Source organism: Phacochoerus africanus, chromosome 6 (genome assembly GCF_016906955.1).
Source record: "Phacochoerus africanus isolate WHEZ1 chromosome 6, ROS_Pafr_v1, whole genome shotgun sequence".
Taxonomy (NCBI): Eukaryota; Metazoa; Chordata; class Mammalia; order Artiodactyla; family Suidae; genus Phacochoerus; species Phacochoerus africanus.
In genome coordinates this window covers 72216506-72238150 of record NC_062549.1, presented here as the reverse complement: position 1 = coordinate 72238150, position 21645 = coordinate 72216506, and the positions used below count along the sequence as shown (strand labels likewise).

General features: G+C 41.6%; 1 protein-coding gene across 1 annotated transcript in view; it reads right to left on the bottom strand.

Moving 5' to 3' along the window:
• The window catches only part of ASPH (aspartate beta-hydroxylase), a 176723-nt gene that overhangs the window by 125513 nt on the left and 29565 nt on the right, over positions 1-21645 (bottom strand). The window contains exons 4-11 of the mRNA XM_047783864.1: positions 14098-14190; positions 10615-10689; positions 5741-5842; positions 5517-5639; positions 2569-2601; positions 1303-1359; positions 658-708; positions 165-197 (exon numbers count right to left, since the gene is read on the bottom strand). Coding sequence (XP_047639820.1) covers positions 165-197; positions 658-708; positions 1303-1359; positions 2569-2601; positions 5517-5639; positions 5741-5842; positions 10615-10689; positions 14098-14190 — 567 coding nt within the window. The remainder of the gene's footprint in view (positions 1-164; positions 198-657; positions 709-1302; positions 1360-2568; positions 2602-5516; positions 5640-5740; positions 5843-10614; positions 10690-14097; positions 14191-21645) is intronic.

Below are 21645 nucleotides of genomic sequence, written 5' to 3'. Positions count from 1 at the left end.
CTGGAATAGGTAAACAACATCCTCAAGTAAACTCTGTGAAAAGTACCCATTCATTTGGATTTTTTCCGTTGAGGTGTTCAAAACATCACTCTCCATTTTTACAACCAAACTATGAGTCCATTTTAAAACAAGTAGGTAGCTTAAGTTAAGGAGCATTTTCAAACCTTGTTCATCATAGTCTTGGTATGTTACGTCGTCTGCAAAAAAAGAGAATAAAGCCAAAATAAGTACCACTTGAGTCATTCTGTGCAATTGCTTAGCTAAAAAAACACAACTTAATCTCAACTACAGATTTAGATTCCTTCCAATATTAATGTCTGCACACTGAGAAAAAGCCTCTGCCCAAAGCAACCTGTGGAAAAGGCAGGTAAATTACTTTCATAAAAATTCCTCAAATTGACATAAAACAAGACATGTAAAAGGAGCATTAGGAATTAATATCCTTCTTTGTTGTGGAAAGATGGCAGATGAGGTGAAATACAAAAGCCTGATCGTCTTTGAATAATCTAATTTTGTGACAAAGCAAAAAGTCTTGTATTTAGGTGTGAAAACTCATGTCTTTGACCCACTGAAAGAAAAGTCACCATGTTAACAGAGCATTGTGCTGGTAGAGCTGTCAGTAATGTTTAAAATCTAATGAAAACGTTCATCTGATACCTGCTTCTTGGTATATTCTTCCATCATCTTCCACTACTGGTTCACTGGACTCTAAAAAGAAAAAACATATACCTTTGCCAGACTTGAAAAAAAAAAAAAAAAACACATTGCTAGACACCATTCTAAAATATTTACAAATCAATTCTCATCTTCACAGCTGTGAGAGAAAGATATTATTCTCATGATTTAATTAAATCTAAGCGGAATAACTGTCCATAATTTTCTCTCAAGGCACAAAGATAGGAAGGAGCAGAACTAGGATTTGCTTCCACTCTGACTCTACTACATGGTACTGCTTCGTTCATTTCCAAATATTCTTTCCAGTATCCCACCTACAAAGACCAAAATCCCAACTGTGGTTTGAAAAACACATATCCTTTTTTTCTATGTTCCTATGTAATATTAAATTTTTTTAAACTACTTAATGAATTCTACCACATTTATAGGTGTACAACAATCATCACAACCAAATTTTACAGCACTTCCAACTATGTAATATGAAATTATATTCAGAAATGGATAAAATATCTGGGCGACCAAAAATGATTATTATAAAGAGATCCCTATGTTGAAGCAGAGTAAATCATTAACCCTGACTGAAAATGACCTTGGCCACTGCCTCACACAGAAACATGTATCACAGACCTGGATTTTCTTGTTCATACATCATGTCTTCTGTATCTTGATTATAGGCTGGTGAAGCTGTAAATTAGGAAATAATTAGGAAATTACAAACATGTCTCCAAAAAAGGATTACACTTGATATTTAAAACGGGAAAAGCAAAAATTCTTCTAAGGATAGAAACCAAATCACAATGATGCTCAAACTTACATTCACTCCTGAAACAAACAGGTATTAATTGCTAAATACAGATGCCAAATAGAAAGATGAACAATAAAGTCCTCATTATCAATGAGTTTGTAATTGAAGCACAAAACTGGGGCGCTATATTCCCATTTAGCTTATGCAAATTCAACTATAATCATGAAACAAAAAAAAAGAGACAGAGACTCAGAGAGAGGGAAACAGCAGTGCAGGTGAACCCTCCTCCCGGGCACTCAGCAGGCACCTGCCAAAGTGAGCCTGAGCAAGGACACACACTCCGCAGCTCCTCATGTGGACTCAACACCTGTAGTTCTAGTGTTGTAGACACCTACTGTTGAAACAATATAGGTCCTAAATGCCAACAATATCTCCTGCTCCTCAAGTACAAAAAGAGGGATCTATTCCAACATCAGGAGAAAAACTGGCCAACAACACAGTTTATTGAAAGATGATGTGTGCATGGAGTTCCCGTTGTGTCACAGGGGAAACAAATCCAACTTGGAACCATGAGGTTGCAGGTTTGATCCCTGGCCTCAGTGGGTTAAGGATCCGGCATTGCAGTGAGCTGTGGTGTGGGTCGAAGACTTGCCTCAGATCTGGTGTTGCTGTGGCTGTGGCATAGGCTGACCGCTGTAGCTCCGATTTGACCCCTAGCCTGGGAACCTCCACATGCCGTGAGTGCGTCCCTAAAAAGCAAAAAAAAAAAAAAAAAAATGATGTGTCCATCTCCAGTGTTGCCATACCTTCTGGGGACACATGACATGTTGACAACACATAATTCTAACCATTCACTGACTTTGTAATTTAAGACTACAAAACATGCAATTCCACAAAGTCTTTCAACCCATTACTAGGAATTTATCCCCAGGAAGTAGACTTCAAAAGCACAAAAATATAATCACAAATATAAATAAAATTGTGATATAATATATATTATATAGTAATTATTATGATGTGACATTTGATATAAAGTGTAACATTAAAATTAATAATAACCATAATCTTATCTTTCTTTCGCACAATGCTCCTTTACAGGAGAAAACTCCTCCTAGTTAAAAAAGAATATTATTAAATTAAAATCTTACCTGTCTCTTCTACATGGTAGCTATCTTCAGTTTCTGAAAAAAATGACATTAAATAAATATTACTGCTTTCATAAAATGGTATGTTCATATAGTGTATATGTATATTCTGAGTGAATGTTTGTCCTTTATTTTGAAAGCAAATAACTATTAAAATAAAACATGAGAGAGTTTCCTCATGGCTTAGCGGGTTAAGGATCGGTGTAGTCACTGCTGTGGCTCTGGTTACAGCCGTGGCATGCGTTCAATCCCTGGCCTGGGAATTTCCGCAGGCACAGCCAAAAAAAAATTTTTTTAAAGCCCATGAAAATAGCAATTAAATATCTGCTAAACACTACCTTTCATTAGAACTGTACATAGAAATGTCTCACACATTCTCTTATATGATCCACTTAACACCCCACAAGGGTGATACGTACCATAACTCGGGCTACGGAGGGAGGATAATTTAGAGTAATACAGTGACAAAGGCCGTTTCCACATCTCATTCCACTGTGGCATCCTATTTTCTGACACTTCCTGCCATGCTCTCCAGCAAAAGTGCATCGTCTCCACACGGGGACACGAAGAACAGGGAGACTTTACTCATTTGAGGAGCTGAAAGTAACCCACACCACAAGGGCAAAGTGCTGCTACTCACGCGACCCTTATTAATTTAGCGGCCCTATGGAGTACATATATAATTTTTTAATTTCTGAAGATCTTTAACAAGCAACTTTTCAGTTCAAACTAACCCTATGCCCCAATCAAAAATTAGCTCAGAAAATAAGGTGTCTTCCACTTAGGAACTCTTCAGAAGTGTTTCTTCCTGCTCCCTCTAACTCCTAACCTCAAAAATATCAAATTCTTTATATTTCAGATTATTTGAATGTCTTCATTGAAATGTGCTATATAAGGAGCATCTACCACACCAAAATTCTGAGCAGCTGTCAATCTTCCTGAACCATCGTGGCAGAAGGTAGGAAGGACCAAGAGAGACCAAGGAAATGCGGAAATGATTTTATCAGCATTCCTACTCAGAACTTAGAAAGATTTTTCCCATAGAAATCATGACATAGATGATAACTAAAGGTCTAAAGTTCAAAAGCTAATCTGTAAATAAATGCCTATTTTCAATGCCCAGTGTAGCTGAAATCACACACATGTTCAAAAAGCATTCTGAACTGACATTTTTCCCAGAAAATTATGCATCATATACAATCCTATAGGTTGGTACGGACACAAACCAAACTACTTATAACATTATCTCCACGGAAAAGTGTATTTTTCTGCTCTCAACAACAGGCAGGCATGTAAGCTTTGAGAAATACATTCATTCATCAATTAGGATTGTTTGCTTCTCAAAGAGTTTCTCAGAATATTAAATACTGCAAGAAGTAGACCTACTTTGCTTTTTCATAACATTTATGCTTTAAAATAGTCTTTGCGACCCTTTACCAGCTGTACTGTCTGGAGGCTGCCTGTCCACGCGGCTTTTCCATGGCCCCGACAAGTCCCAGGTGCCCCGCGTCCTTCCCACTCGTTATGAGCCCAGATGTCGGAATCTTAACCTGCTCAGACCCAGCAGAGCAGGACGTGGGGTGAGGCCCAGGCGAAAGTAAACAGCACAGCCACACTCGGGATCGACCCTGGTGCACTTTCCAAACTCCGAGGAGCTTGTACAAGTATCCTTTTGCGGGGCTCCACACCACAAACTTTCCGGTTCACTTTGTCCTGGGTGAGTCATGGGAATTCTTTTAAAAGCTCCCCAGGGGCCACTACGGGGCCTCCAGGACCGGAAACCGCGTTCAGGGCTATCAATCCACCGTAGCGGATCTTGTTCACAAGAAGCTGTCTCTGCATCCGAGACCCGGTGGCTCCAGACCTTCCTACCGCACCAGCGCTGCGGATCTGACACCCCGCCCCCCACTTCCTCACAGTTCTGTCTCCCTCTCTGAACTCTGCTTAGGTCTCTTGAACCCTGCAAGACACCCCAGTCTAGACCCTCTGTGGCCGGCGATGTGATGCTGTTACACCGGTCCTACAGACTCTGATGACTAGGAGGGGACATATTATGCATTAGGGCTCATTCTGTGTTGGTGCCATCAACGTACCCCCGGCCTTCCGCGCCCCCAGACAGCATCGGCTTGTTTTCTTGTCTCATTCTTCAGAAATAAAGCATCTGGGAGTTCCCGATGTGGCTCAGTGGGTTACAAACCCGACTAGTATCCATGAGGATGTGGGTTCAATCCCTGGCCTCACTTGGTGGGTTGAGGATCTATCCATGCCTGAACTGTGGTGTAGGTCACAGAGACACAGCTAGGATCCTGCATTGCTGTGGCATAGGACAGCAGCTGTAGCTCTGATTCCACTCCTACCCTGGGAACTTCCATTTGGCACAGGTGCAACCCTAAAAAAAAAAAAAAAAAAAAGTGCTGAAGGATTTCCCCTACATTCCAAAAGAAATTCCTATATCCTGAGAATTTCCCTGAATATGCTTTGAATTAAAAAAATCAGGGAGTTCCCGTCGTGGCACAGAGGAAACGAATCTGACCAGGAACCATGAGGTTTCCGGTTCAATCCCCACCCTCGCTAAGTGGATTAAGGATCCGGAGTTGCCATGAGCTGTGGTGTAGGTCGCAGACGCAGCTCGGATCCTGTGTTGCTGTGGCTGTGGTGTAGGGCAGCAGCTACAGCTCCTATTCGACCCCTAGCCTGGGAATCTCCATATGCCTCAGGTGAGGCTCTAAAAAGACAATATATATATATATATATATATATATTTAAAAAATGGGACATCTAATTATTTTAGGGAAAAAATCATTTTAATTGAAGTTTTCAGCTTCAGTTTAAAAAACTTTAGAAAAAATTAAATATTGGTTTTAAAGGTGTCTAAGAAAAACTTCAACAGTCATAATTAAAAATTACCTATTGAATTTTATTCTGAAACCAAAAAAAAAAAAGTGTTCTACCTTCATGGAATGCTTCAGTTCCCATGGACTCAATTCTTTCATCTTCATCCCTTCCTGTGAGGAGAGCATCTTCCAGCTGCAGTTCTCCTGCTGGTGCATCCTGTTCTTGCTGCAGGTCCTCGCCTTGAATAGTGAGAATGAACAAAGTGACACAGATCTGTAGCCAGGCCCCAGGCAGCAGCTGACACAGACATACACATCCCATCAGAACGGCTGCCACCTACCCACTTTAGCTGCTGGGCACGCCCGGGCCCTTCTCTGGGCCTCCGAACACACTGCTGCCCACTCTGAAGCTCTGTCCTCACTCTGGCCAAGGGCTAGTCCACCTGAGGGGGAACAGGTCCTCTCTCACTAGAACATAAACTCACCAAGGAAGGGACCTTACATATTCTAGTGACCATGTATGGCTAGGACCTGGGCCAGGACTGGCCCTAGGAAGTTTTTATATTTAATAAGTAAATAAACGAGTTTAGAATTATATTTGCCTCTTCAATTATCACTAGGTCAGAGCAAAGCTCACCTTGCAACTTTTCACTAAGAGCTGACAAGACTCCAGGTAACAATCTTAAATAACTCTATGCAAATGCTCTATTGCAAAGAATAGCCAGGCACCATCTAAACCGTATGCTAGGTCATCTACATGAGGTCCACTGTTGTATACTTTGCTTCTAAACGGTCCTATATTGAGCCTTTAAGTTATGCAGATGCTCATTTTCTCTTCTGAGATTTTCATGATATAATGAGCTGTTCTGCTTCTTGCTTCTCTTGTATATCTATACATGGACATGCTATGTTACTCCACTGCCACATGGTTCAGCTTGTCGATGTGGTGAAAAGCATCCTCCCAGCAGTAACTTGGCATGACCTTAAGCAGAGGATGCTCGGCATAACACTCTAACCACAGGACACAAGAGAATTAGACTTAGCTGTGCAGTGCAGCATTGTTCTAGGAGCGTGCAGTCTGAAATATGTGACTCAAGATCTACGTTCTTCCACACCAGTTGTGTGGCCCTGGGTGAGTTATTTAATTACTCTGTGTCTAAGACTTCTCTGTCATTAAAAAGAAAAAATAAGGAGTTCCCATCGTGGCTCAGTGGTAACGAACCTGATTAGTAACCATGAGGACACAGGTTCGATGCCTGGCCACGCTCAGCGGGTTATGGATCCAGCGTTGCCATGAGCTGCAGTGTAGGTCACAGACACAGCTAGGATCTGGCATTGCTGTGGCTGTGGTGTAGGCTGACAGCTCCAGCTCCAATTCGCCCCCAAGCCTGAGAACTTCCATATCCCGCGGGTGTGGCCCTAAAAGGCGAAAAAAGAAAAAATAAGAGTACTTATTCACTGCATTGTCATGAGAAGTAAAGCACTTGGAAAAATACCTGGCCCATAATAAGTATTTAGAATTTATTGTTGTTGTGCTGCTGATGTTGTTAATATATTTACCATCATCATCATCACAGTAATAACAATACTACTATTTCCACTGCTGCTGAACCCTCCTCTCAACTGCAGGATGGTGTCCTTAGCACATTATGGTTGGTGTGGCCCAGTGATGCGCTCAGGTGTCACTGAATCCTTAGGCCCTTTTATTGGATTCTATTTGTCTCCTGTCTTCCCATCATAGCCTCCTATGTTGTATCTCCTCATTTCAGATTTTCTCCTCAGCAAACCAGGGAACAGGGCAAGAAGAATTCTTCCTATCACTAATTCTACGACTCCTTTTCTTCTCGCCATGTTCCTTTCCCCTTATTCTCACTCACTCACTCATTTACAGTTTCTACATGACCAGCCTGATCTGGTCAATGGAAGCATCTGTTTTCATAGGAAAACCAACCAAGCACTGGACACCGTGTGTGAGTCTCCACTGCTCAGGGACAGCCCTGCTTTGAGAAAAACAGCTTCCATAGAGCTTACTAGACCTCACCAGAGGGACTGCTATGCCCTCAACAGCCACTGCACCAGCCCTATGAGGTAGCACTATCATCCCACTCTGAAGGATGAGGGACTCGAGGAACTTTGCTAAAGGCACACGGCTAATAAATGCAACAGCAGTACCTAAACTACCAATGAACTACAGAATCATTGAGACAGAATCTCCTTTAGAGATGGTGTCAAGGAGGTCAAGTATGGTCTGATAGGATGTGAAGAGTGGAACACACACACACACACACACACACACACACACACACTAACAAGCTAGAACAAGTCAAAGGCCCCAGGGCAGGGACAGGCCTGGCAATTACAAGGAAGAGAGAAGGCCAGCTTCTGGGCTTTCTGGGCTAGAAAAAAGTGACCAGGGGGAGTTCCTGTCGTGGCTCAGTGGACATGAACCTGACTAGTATCCATGAGGATGTAGGTTCTATCCCTGGCCCTGCTCAGTGGGTTAAGGATCCCAAGGTGCCGGGAGATGTGGTGTAGGTTGCAGACACAGCTCGTGTCTGGCATTGCTGTGGCTGTGGCATAGACTGGTGGCTGCAGCTCCACCTCAACCCCTAGCCTGGGAACTTCCGTATGCCACAGGTGCAGCCCTAAAAAGCGGGTGTGTGGGGGGGAGATGACCAGGGGAGAGAGACCTGGCCCAGACAAGGCACAGTGGGCTGGGCCACATCAAACACGAGGTGCAGAGGAGCAAAAGATGGAAACAGGGACTGGTGGCAGCTGACGCGGTGCAGATATCAAAACACATGTTGGAGGCAAAACTGAAGAGACCTGCTGATGGATGACATATGAGGGGAAAAGATAAGCGAGAAATCAAGGAAAACTCCTAGGGTTTTAGCTTAAGCAACTAAGCAAATAGGGAGACCACTAAGTAAAATATGAAAGAATGGAATAAAAGTAAAACGTTTTTGGAGGGGAGAGGGGAACTGTGAGATGGAGAAGAATCAAGAATTCAATTTTAGGGACACTTTAAGTGGGAGATATCCAAAAAAAATGCAAACAGAGATAAGACTGTATAGTTAGATAACCCAAGAGCTTATAAGAGAGAGCTGGGCTATAGATACATATTCAGAAGCAATACAAATAATATGCAAAGCCATGGCCTGTGATCCTCTAAGGAGAAAGTCTTGATAAAAACGAAGTCTAGGAGTTCCCTTCGTAGCTCAGCGGAAGTGAATCTGACCAGTATGCATAAAGATGCAGGTTCCACCCCTGGCCTCGCTCAGTGGGTTAAGGGTCCAGCATTGCTGTGGCTGTAGTGTAGGTTGCAGATGCAGCTCAGATTCCGAGTTGCTGTGGCTATGGTGTAGGCCGGCGGCTACAGCTCCAATTCGACCCCTAGCCTGGGAACCTCCATGTGGTTCGGGTGCGGGCCTAAAAAAAGGCAAAAACAAAAACACGGAAAAAAAAGACCAAGTCAGAGAAACACAAGTGGCAGACTGGACTCCCCCCTCCTCAGGGTGGCTTCCTGTATCCACTCACCTAAGTGTCTACCACGCCCTCCCCCGCCTTCTCCCCCCACCTTGGGAGAAATTTAGTGACCGACCAGCCCGACTCACTTGGACACCAGGGCAAGCTCCCATCTGCTCTCCCTCCACCTCATCTTTCACGCTGCAGACAGAACACAAAACCTCCAGTGGTTTCAACTGCTCTTAGAATCAAGTCAAAATCTCTCCACCTGCCTATTCCAGGTGCCAGCTGACCTGAACTACATTCAGATCCTTTTGGCCTCTGGACTCTCACACACACCATGCCCTTTGCATAAAACCCGCGGCTAAACATTTGCCTGGCAAAGCACTGCACCATCCTTCTGTTCCTGATGCAAAATGTCCTTTCTTCCACGAAGACACTGCTAACCCCCAAATCTGAGAAAGTCCCTCATAGCACCCCGTGTTTCATCATCACAGCACTCACCTCATCATATTGGAGACTGTACCACCCTTGTGTTAGGTTAAATTTTAAAAAACGAAGTAGGGAGTTCCTGTCATGGCTCAGCGGAAATGAGTCTGACCAGCATCCATGAAGATGTGGGTTCAACCTCTGGTCTTGTTCCGTGGGTTAAGGATCTGGCATTGCTTTGCCCTGTGGTGTAGGTTGTAGACGCGGCTCGGATCTGGCATTGCTGTGGCTGTGGTGTAGGCCCACGGCTGCAGCTCAGATTCAACCCTCAGTCTGGGAACTTCCACGTGCCACAGGCTCAGCTCTTAAAAAAAAAAAAAAAAAAAAGACGTAGGAAGGGAAAGCCTGCATTTGCTCACATAGGCAGACATATGCTTGGGTGAAGTTGCTTTTCTAACTGAAAAGAAACTGGTAATAAAAGGAATACACAGGCTCCTAGACCCCTAGCAACCAAGGGCAAAAACCTATCACTCAGCCAAAGCTGGTCTCCCAAACAGCACAGATGAAGCTGGATCAGATGTTTTACACTTAACCACAAATACCTAAGACTAAATAAGACAGTTTAGCAGGGCCTGCTAAAGCCCAATTTAAATGTCTTTAAAAATACATGTTTTTCCTTTAAGACTACCTTCAGCTCACACCAAACCACTGCAAGTTTCAGGATACGGTGTGTTCTGCCTTTAAAATCCTTCTGCTACACATTAGGCTTATTCCACCTGCTTTTATCAAGGATGCTTCAAGAAACAGTCTTCTAAAATCTTAAGACACTGGTTTCCAGGCTATCATTTAATAGTCTTTGTACAAAACTTCACATAAGAAACTTTTTAGATGTAAGAGCTGGGGAAGCGCTTTATATTCTCTAAGTAAATAGCATGTTTACCTCTCTAGTAATATGACCCATGTAATTAAAAGTTTCTCCTTTTTTGCTTTGGCAGCTGCTCAAGCATTCAGTATAATTTGAGGCCCAATGCCAGCTTCCAGACAGCCCATCACAGTTCCCTGGGTTTTCTTAAATCTCCCTCCCGCCTCTTGCTGTCATTTGTTTTTGGTGTATCATTGGTCTCCATTTATTCTCTTACCAATAAAATGGGGTAAAATAAAATGCATAGTACTATTTTAGAAATATTTGTCCTCTAATAACTTGGGAAAAAACCCACAAACACTCAAGTATTATTTAAGTTTTAAAATAATGTCCAAGTCATTTTTACACAATTAATCATTATTTTAGTAAGGCATGAAAAAACATATTTTTAATTCATACCATGTTCTGGGTACACGGTTTCATCAAGAAGTGACTGAATTTGGTCTTGCAGTTCATCTTCAATATTCTGAGGCCCTAAAATAATTACAAAACATAACTAAGTAGAAAAAAATCTAGATATTAATGTAGAACATGAAATACGGCCTCCATGTATACATATTAAAATAAATATATTTGCCTAATCATATCAGTTTTTCCCTTTTTTTCTATGTGAGCAAAGACAGTAGATATTTAAAATTGGTTTTATTTTGACAACAGATATCAATGCTAAAAGACTTCTGCATAAAATTTTTTAAAATAGGAAACTAATTTGAATTCATATTTTTCTTAAAAAAAAAAACCCTCCCTCAGAGCAAAATTTCTTCAGTTTCTAGTTAACAAAATTCAGACTAGTGATAGAAGAAAGAAAATGCAAAGTGCAAAGCTTTCAAAAAAGGAAGTACTGGGAAATAAAGATGAGCTCAATACACAGTCAAGTCCATGGTCAACCAGTGTCTTCCCCAGTAGACTGGAGAAAGGGCCCTCTGACTGGTGTGAGGGCTGGGTGGATCAGGGTGGGCTGCTCGCTCCCAGAAGGTGTCAGGAAGCCTGAATAGAAGACCTTACAAGATAATCCTCCCAGCTCTGAAGACCCTTATCTGACAGTCAGATCCATAGATTCGAACAGATGTAAATCACGGACATTGGTGATGACAGTCCAACGACACTGGGGTGCTGACTGGATTATCAAGTTTATTGCCATAACACACAACAAACAAGAAGCCATAATTCCATTGACATTATCGCAAATTTTCTAACAAACGTCATCTATGTTCACTAAGTAGGAGTAGCTCCAGATTTAGTATCATGAACACGGTCATGTGAAATAATGCCAACGACATCAGCTATACCGATGACGTAATCTTCAATGACCAAAACAGAGTGAGTTAATTTAACTCTGGGTTGGAAAAAAGTGTAAGATTCTATTACCCTACTTACCCAACAAAGCCATTTCTACAGCACACTGCATATAGATGTTTATATTTCACCAACTATGTTTATACATAGTCTCATAGAATTACAGAAGAGCCAGCCAATCTCTATTCTTCTCGCATCATCTCTCACAACTCCCACGACAGCCTTCTCACTGGGTTCTCAGTTTTACAACTGCTGGCAGCACCATCCACAGAAAATATAATGTGAGTAAAGAAAAGCAGAGATTGGCTCTCCGCTCCTCTGCATAACACTTTCATGGCTTCCCTTGCCTGATGAGATGAAAATCTAAGCTCCTTAAAGCCTCAAAAGGGAGTATAAGACCTCCACAATCTAGCCTTCACCTGTCTCTCTAGAATCATTTGCTGTCAGCACTGGCTGTGAACTTGGTGAGCGAACCATATTGTTTCATCTTCCCATGATTCTCTAATGCTCCTCCTTTCCCTGGGGAAGAGTCAGTAGAGGAAAAGAAAGAAAAAAAACAACCCAGACTGCAATGAGTTAAAAACTAAGTGGGAAAAAGGGGGGGGGATGGGAAGCAACTGTAGATCCTTCTTTCAAAAGTGTGTCTAGTACTGCAAGGAGAGGGACTGGAGGGCAGGTAGATCAAGGGGGATGGTTATTTCGCTGTGCTTTAATGAGAGATACCTTTGTTTACAGAATAGGTAGGTAGTCAGAGAAGAGAGAAGGCAAAGACTTAGACAAGAGGGAGGAGTAAAAGGCAACATTTAAACAAAACCACTATCACCAAGGAGTTGAAAAGGATGTGAGTTGATAACAAACCAAAGGACTCAGGAGGACAATTTATCAGTAATATGTAAAGAGTAATAATAACAAAGAATAAAAAAGGAAGAGAGAAAGCAAACAGTACATTTCAGAGTAAGTACCAGCTTTGACAAACACGATTTTTTAAAATTATATATTAATTGAGTACAGAGTAAAATTTGAGGTTCTAAGTCCAAATACACATTTAAGTTATAAACTTAAAAAAAAAAAGAAAAAAAAATCACTTTCATGCCTAAGCCGCGGTATGATTATAGGGATTCTACAGGAATGGGAGAGAGAGACAGAAAGACAGAGACAGAGAGAGAAACAGGAAATTCTCCTGGGATTATTAGAGCAACAACAAAAAATGAGAACAACATATTGGTCTTTATTAAAAGGAAGGAGGGAAAATCAAGTATTATTCACCAGTACATAGTGATAACATCAGCCCCCATTTGGAGTCAGTAATTACGTTGCCAGTATATGCAGTGTCATACCTAACACTTCCAATAGATGGCAAAATAAAACCAAAATTTTGAGAACTACTGGGGAAGGCAAATGTGCAGAAATTAAATAGTACTTTGTCATAAAAAATCAAAGCATAAAAAGGAAATGATAGTAATAGAATCAAATTTCATTTACCCATTTATTAAGAGAGTTCAGCAGTTTTCATCCTATGGGTCACAGCCCCTCGAATAACTAAAAAAATACTTGAATTGATCTATGAATTCATGCAGATGTAAAACAGGCTTCACAGATGATCATGTGGAGGCCTAGGAAGTCTTCTGCTATAGACAGCAGACTCACATTAAAAAGACTGGGGGAGTTCCCTTGGTGGCTCAGCGGTTAATGAACCCGACTAGGATCCATGAGGATGCAGGTTTGATCCCTGGCCTCGCTCGGTGGGTTAAGGATCCAGCTTTGCCATGAGCTGTGGTGTAGGACGCAGAAGAGGCTAGGATCTTGCATTGCTGTGGCTACGGGTAGGCCTGTGGCTACAACTCCAATTCAACCCCTCGACCCCTAGCCTGGGACCCTCCATACGCCACAGGTGCAGCTCTAAAATAGTAAAAAAAAAAAAAAAAAAAAAAAAAAAAGATTGGGAACTACTTTAAACAATGTGATGAAAGAGGACAAAACTGGTGTACAGTACAGGTCTAATTTCACTTTTAATATAATATGGTACAGTAGTCCTGGACTTGGAATGAAGGAACGTAGCTCAAAATGTTTCTAACTATGATAGCCCAGGAGCAACCCTCTGTGCCTTTGATTTTTTTTTTCTTTTTTGGTATTTTTGCTTTTTAGGGCGGCACCTGCAGCATATGGAAGTTCCCAGGCTAGGGGTCTTATCGGTGCTGCTGTTGCCACTGGCCTATGCCACAGCCACCACAACAACGCCAGATCCATGTCTGCGACCTACGCCACAGCTCACGGTGATCCTTAACCCGCTGAGCGAGGCCAGGGATCGAACCAGTAACCTCATGGTTCCTAGTGGGATTTGTTTCCGCTGCGCCACAACAGGAACTCCTGATTCTTGACCTCAAAAATTAAAATAATCCTGTGTAAATTTTTTTCTCGGAAAAAAATTAGGTTTACTACAAAATTTCAGACAAGAAGAATAAAAGGTATTTCATTATTATGCAAACTTTGTAAAACAAAATTATGGGTAAAACATGATTCTGGACACCACTATCTGGGCTACCTTGCAGCTGAGGTGCATCTGGTCAGCATCAGAGGAACGCTTACCTGGCCCCTCCAGAACCTGATCCTCCAGCCAAGGGTACGGCTCGGCCTCTTCTGGTGGGATTGTTGGCTTTGGAGCAGATCTTTCTTTAAGGCCTGCATTTTTATTCACAAAGTTAACTGAAGGGTTTTTTTTCTTTTTTAAAAAAAAAAAAATTTTGATGTTAAATCAAGCAAAATAATATTCTCAAACATTTCATCAAAACTACCAGTAACTTGTTTTCCTAGACTTTATATTACATGAAAATGTTGATATGCTTAAAAATTCAAGTAGGAAAATAGTTTGTTCTTTAATTTCACCTAGGTCTTCAACATCTATTTGCCTAAATAAACTCTCCTTTAAAAAAGAATAACAAATCATTGTTTAAATATTCATGAATCTCTAAAATATAAAGTCACCAAAAAATAAAAAATAAGGAAACCAAAACAAAAAGTCAGGTCTGAACCTGCCAAAATAAGTTCAGTATGAGTTCAAGCTCCCCTTGTGTTCATAAGTGACTAATTAACTTCTAAGTCTTGAACTCTGAATTGAGAAATAAGACAACTAAGATGCACCAGAATTCCTACTGTTATTTATAAGCCTGCACTCCATGTTTTGATTTATATACAATTATTCTTAAAAACTGTAGTTAAACATGGGAGGAAACCATACATAACTCACTATATACAATCTTCTAAAGGTAACACTTATGAGCTATTATTCCATTAAAAAACATGGGGGAATAAAGTTCTTTTGTTTTCTTTTAAGCCTTTAAGTAAAATAAGACATCAGGGTAAATTAACATGAAAGCTGATTTTGAAGTGCATGATAGTCTAAAATCTATAACATTGCTAGTTTTTTGGTATTTTCATATGTAGCCCATTAAAATATAAACTAAATTAAATACAATTATTTAGAAACCTAAATCAGATGGTCAAAAGCCTGACAATTCCATTGACCAAACCCTCGGCTCTTCGCCAGCCCACAGGGAATCTTGTACTGAGATCTGCTGTTAAAGAGCATGTGTTCTGCGTGCATGTCTGAAAAGGTTCAGCACAGAACTGAGAGGCCTTTTCTAAACTTAAGCACCTCTCCACAACTCAGTGTGGATATACTATGATAGTCTGCGAAATCCTCATTTCAATACTTCTGCTTTGGTTCTTTTTATTTTCCCTTTTCTGTAACTCTTCATTTTTCTCTCATTGACAAAAACATACGCCCACTTTCCTTTTCCAAATCCTAAAAAGACACTGAAACAGAGCTTCGAGGGACTCCCCACCTCATCATTTAAATCTCCTCTAGTCACTGATTTCTGACACAATTTATCCAAAAAACGTAACTTTAGAAAACCCGACACCAACACACATAGCTGTGCAATATTCCTAACTAGAAAGCAGATTCCAGAGACGGCATGCACACCTAGGCAGAGACCCTAACTGTAGCTCCATCCATTTCAGGGGGGCAGGAGGTAACTATCAAAAGGCATCACGTTTCAAATCCCAAGTTGAGGGCTGAGAACTCCCATGTCCTTTTCATTTAAACAACCCATCCTTACATCTCTGTTCATGGAACAGGGATGGACGGACCTATTCAGGGCTAAGTTTTGCTGAATGAATAGGACGAACCTTGAGTCGTCACAATCAATCATTTATTTTTACACTCTCAGAACCTGAGAAAACACTTGGCACAGAGCAGGTGCTCAATAAGCACGTGTGAAGGGCTGAGCACATCCAGGGTGCAACTGCTCTGCTCTTTAAATGGCTGCAGACTCTGCCAGAGCCAGGGTTCCAGCTGCAATGGCACAGCTTAGGGCTATAGAGGACGGGGTGGGGGAGGGGTGCTTGTCAATTTTCCTACTACTATTTACCAAAGAGAAGTCTATGTGTGCTCTGGCAGCATCCACCATTGTGGTCCATGGACCTGACTCTCCCGGACAGTCCCTGTTTATGTCTGTTGTCCTGGAATCATTATTTTACTGTCACAAGTATCTCAGATTGGATGAAAATTTACCAGGTTCTTCACTAATCCCATCCATGGCAGGTTTTCAAACTGTGCTCCACAGGTTCGATAAGCAGTAAAATATTTCTCCATGAAACTAAAGATTTAAGCTGCTTGAAAATCCCATTTTTAATTGGTTTTCCAAAAAAAGTTTTATTTGAAAAAATTTGGATGCTAAACGTGCTTGCAAAACTATGAGTTCATAAATATCCAGACCCACAAACTGGCTTTCTTTAAATCAGCTGGGAGTTATTTGTCTCTAAAAATGAAATTGTAAACAGTGATAAACAACAGGAGAAGGCAAAAGTACATAACAAGAGAAGACATGGAGCAGTTTTCTTTTCTGTCCAGAGTGGCAGCGGAATTGTAAATTTACTGATACCTGGTCGCAGCTCTTTTTCAGAGGTGAAATCAATGCAGAAATTAACTATTTTATAAATTTCAAAGAAGCTGAAGATCATATTAACACATCTTTTTCCCTAGGCCCTTATAAACTTTCTACTATTTAAGAAAAACACATTCTAGGATAATTCTTATTGTTTTGATAACCATATGGAAGCTTTTACTCTGGCATCTCCAAAAAGATCTTTGTCGCTCAAGTCCATTTTAGTCCATGAATCCATGAATAAATGCTCCCCAAACAGTGGTAAATCCATATCTCAGACAAGATTTTAGGCAAAAGGTAAACAAAAATTTAGAAAAATAAATACATATCACGCAAAGGAAAGGTATTCAAACTGGATTTATTATGAGGTTCACACGGCAAGGATGTAGCACTGAAGTTAACTAGTCAAATTTGGGTTATGAAATGAATGTAGCAGTTTTGATGTTCCTGGGGCTGCAAATAACAAAACACCAACTCACACTGGCTTGAGCAAGATAGTTTATTATCTGACTTCACAAGAAGCACAGAGGCAGCTGGCTTATGCTCAGCACAGGCCACAATCGGGGCTTCTCCAGCTGCAAGCTCCTCTTTCAGCAAGATGATGTCCAGAAGAAAGGACCACCTCTTGCTCTGCTTCCTTCTTAGGCTTGAGGAAGTCTTGCCTGGAAGCTCCCAGCATTCTTCCCTTTCAATTGTAATCGTCAAAACCAGAACCCGCTTCCATTCCTAAATGGGCAAGGGAAGCGGGAGGACCACACTTGCTGGATAGTAATTATCCAGGCTTGACTGAATGTTGCAAGTTAACCACAGCAGCTTCCGTATGATGTGGAAAACCAACGAATTCCCTTAAAACATACCTTGGTTTTAGTTTTTGGGGTGCATCCGATACATTAGAAATTTTTTTAAGTTTAGGTTAATAAATAGCACTTTTCCTCTGATCGTAAGTGAAAACGGAAGAAGTTGCCAAAAGTAAACGAAATGAGCACACGGAAATCTATTCAATGTTCTACAATAACCTATATGGGAATGGAGATGTGTGTCTGTATGACTGAATCACTTTGCTGTACAGCAGAAACTAACATGACACTGTAACCCAATGATACTTCAATAAAATTACATTTAAAAAATAAAATATTTTTTAAAAAAGGAAAAGAAAAAAGCACTTGAACTCATAGTAAATTTGATTATCTGACACAACTATCCTGGCCCAACATAAGCTTACTTGGTTCAGTGCTACCCAACCACAGCTGATCACGAGGTGAAAGAACGGACTTTCTTCCCCAAAACCCGCAACAGTTTAAAAGCGACTACAATGCATGTTGCATTCGTTCGTTCAACAAATATTTAGCACTCACTAATGCAAGGCACTGTTTTATAGGAAACCAACACACAAACCCCCTCCCTCCCATAGGAAGGGATCAATTAAAAAGGTAAGAAACAGGAATTGTTTAGAGTATATCAGAGGGGGAAGTGGCAGGCCCTTAGGGAAAGGGAGTGGGACTATTTATGAGAAATTGACAAGGAAATGACTCACTGCTAAGACTGGGACAGATCCCTGAACAAAGTCAGGGATGTGGCCACTGAGCTACACTGGGGAGGAGTCTGCAGGAAAAGCTCTAGACCAGAAAGTAGGACCTTCCTCAGCCAGGAAGGTTCGGGAGTGAGGAGGACCAGGTGGCCAGCACGCTGCGGAGGACAGGCCTGAGCATCAGCAAGGTCCTGGCCACCCGGCTCACCAAAGCCTTTACTTGAGTGAGAGTCAAGGATTCACTTTTCCCAAGAATTAGACACAAACTGCTGCCTCTGGAGTTCCCGTGGTGGCGCAGTGGTTAACGAATCCGACTAGGAACCATGAGGTTTCGGGGTCGATCCCTGGCCTTGCTCTGTGGGTTAAGGATCCGGCGTTGCGGTGAGCTGTGGTGTAGGTTGCAGAAGCGGCTCAGATCCCGCATTGCTGTGGCTGTGGTATAGGCCGGCGGCTACAGCTCCGATTAGACCCTTAGCCTGGGAACCTCCATATGCCTCGAGAACGGCCCTAGAAAAGGCAAAAGGACAAAAAACCCCCAACAAACTGCTGCCTCAACAAAATCTGCAAAAGGATTATACAGAGTGTGTTGCTTCATAGAGTTTCATATACCTAGCCCATAAAAGCTAAGGCACTTGGGGGTTCCCATTGTGGCTCAGTGGTAACAACCTGACTAGGATCCATGAGGATGCGGGCTCGATCCCTGGCCTTGCTCAGTGGGTTATGGATCCAGCATTACCCTGAGCTGCAGTGTAGGTCGAAGATGCGGCTGGCTGGGATCCTGAGTTGCCGGGGCTGTGGTGAAGGCTGGCAGCTGCAGCTCTGATTCGACCCCTAGCCTGGGAACCTTCATTTGCCACACATACAACACTAGAAAGAAAAAAAAAAAATTTGAAACCTAATTGTGAAAAACTGACATAAGTTTGCTTGGTCCTCAGAACACATTTTCCCATCTAGTTCATGTTGTTTTATCCTCAGGCAAAGGAAGGGAGCGGGATATGAGACGACAAGATTGTTTCTGAGAATTTTATCTGAGTTCCTCAAACAAGATTTTCATGAGAAAAAGCCTCATGTGATATCCACCCTTGTTTTCTGAGAACAACTTTCTCTTTAGCTAGAACCAGGAGGATGTAAAGAGTTTAACGACAAAATAAACCTAACTCACCTGTTAACTAAGTGATAGTGTTTATCATATGGAAATATTCTGAGCAGTGTTGGGATGGGTTCTCGCTATTTCCATTGCTCTAACTCCGAGATACCCCATCGGGCTCATTCCATCCAACCCTTGAGATCCAGTCAGCAGCGGAACGAGGCATCAGGTGAGGAGAAGAGAAGAGGAAAACAACTGCATGAGCCGCTGCTGCCTTTGATGCAGATGAAGTGCAGGGTATAAACACTCACTGTGTGGCCAGCGGGCACCTATCCCACCCCCCACCCACCCTACTCCTGTTCTTCCAGTAAAAGCACACCGATTCTCATTGAGGGACTGGTTTCCCATCCCTCCACAGTCTGAAAGGTGGCACTTACATGCCTGTGGTCCTGCAGTCACAGCTCTGTTACCCCACCCCCGCTCCCTCCCCTCATTCTGTAAGGATTAGGGATAAATATGAGCGGGAGGTGGGGTGAGAATGGACCTGATCCAGGGCAGGCTGCCTGAGAAAGAAGGCAACCCTCAGAGAGTCCAAAGATGGAGAGAGAGGTCCAGACCACTGTCTGAGCACAATCAATAGACAAACCCCACAACTCTCCCCAGAGCGTTACAGTTAAGTCAGCCAGTCCATGTTTTCAGTCCATATAAGCTAATTTTAATGAACATAACCAAAAGAATTCTGGAAAATACTTAGAAGTCAAACTACATGTGTTCCTAATAGCCTAAGGAAGAATGATGAATGCCTTGTCCACAGAAATATATTTACACCAAGACTTGCAAAACAGGACATTAGGGATTAAATGGATTTTTGCAGACTGGAATAGAAAACCTCCAAAGACCATAAAACCACTTCTATGGGAAAATGTGTTCTGAGGACAAAGCAAACTTATAAGTAAGTTTTTCACAATTTAGAATTGTTATGATATCCCCCAATCATGCCTAATACTTAAGGCCACACTTTGTTTCTTCGTAACTAGCCTTTACAGCTCACATCTTGTCCTTCCATGTGTAACTGTATCCTTTAAATAACTGAGCATTCTTGTGCCTTTACACATACGTAAGTAACATTTAGAATTAGTTTCATTTGCCCCCCAATGACCTCAGTAGAACAAAGCAGGGTCCAGTACCCACATTCCACAAAGACGTGTAAGTCACAAAAGGATAAAGGATAAGTATTTGTCTCACAATCTGCTGGTAAAAGCAGGAATGGGATCATAGCCCAAGCGCGTCTACATTTTTGACGACTGAATGAAACAGCTTGGTAGAATTTTCCCATTATTCTGCCAGAGAAAAGGGAAGCATGAGTTCCAACAACATACCAGCTGCTCATGCACAGGTAATGCCAGCTGTTTCCATAGCACCTTGAGGGAAAGGTGAGGTAAACCAGCATTTCCAAGACGCATATTCGAGTGAACTAACCTGAGTAATCAATTTGGAGAGTTGTCATTGACTGCATGTACAGAAGGAACAGTGCAGGACACAGGAGAAAAGAGTTCAAGTCAGAAGTCACAGTCAAAATCATCAGACCCATTTCACGGAAAATGACATGACAATGCACTTAAACTATTTACACGTAAAATCATACTTGTCTATGACCTTTCTGTTTCCTAGTGCAGGCAGTATATACAGGGAGACCTTATTACCCAAGTAATCATTATGAGAACCTCTGAAGTGACAAAGGAGCATGGCCACAACACCAGGACATACTTTCTATGAGCCAATCACTGGCAGAATTAATTCCCCAGGGTTAACTCCAACTTTCACGCCCATGGTTTATGTCGATTTCTTTACCAGTCTCCCCCTCATTTTGAAGAGTGGACTGTCTATACATGATGCAAATCACCCATAAAGTAAAACTAAAATATTATTTAAAAAACCAAACAAACAAAAATGGAGGTCCTGCTGTGGCACAGTGGTTAAGAATCTGACTGCGGTGGCTCTTATTGCTGCAAGAGCCGCGGGTTCAATCCCCTACGTGGTGCGGTGGGTTAAAGGGTCCAGCAAAAAGTGTGGCATAGGTCACAGCTGCAGCTCAGATTCAATCCCTGGCTCAGAAACTTCCATATGCTGTGGGTGTGGCCATATGCCATGGGTGTGGCCATACAATTTAAAAAATTTTAAATGAAAAAAATAAAAAAATAAATTTTTAAAAAGATTTCAAATAGTTGATTACAAGCGATGTTAGAAATAGCTGAAATTCACACACAAGCCATTAACCAATGAAACACAGAAGTTACACATCACAGCAACTGAAGGAAAAAAAATCGAGGATGAAGTGCTTCTCAAGTATTTTGAACATTAAAGGATAAGAGATTCCTGGAAAAAGTGATAGGCTCTCAAATATTTTTCTGTAAAACGGACCGTCTTTATGACATGGGGACACAATCATACAAAGTTTAAGGAAAATTACACCAATAATACCAAGTTTTAGAATTCCATGTATTATCTCTTAGTGCAGATTAAATAACATGTTAGTGATATAACAAAATAAATTTATACTCTTGGTATTTAAT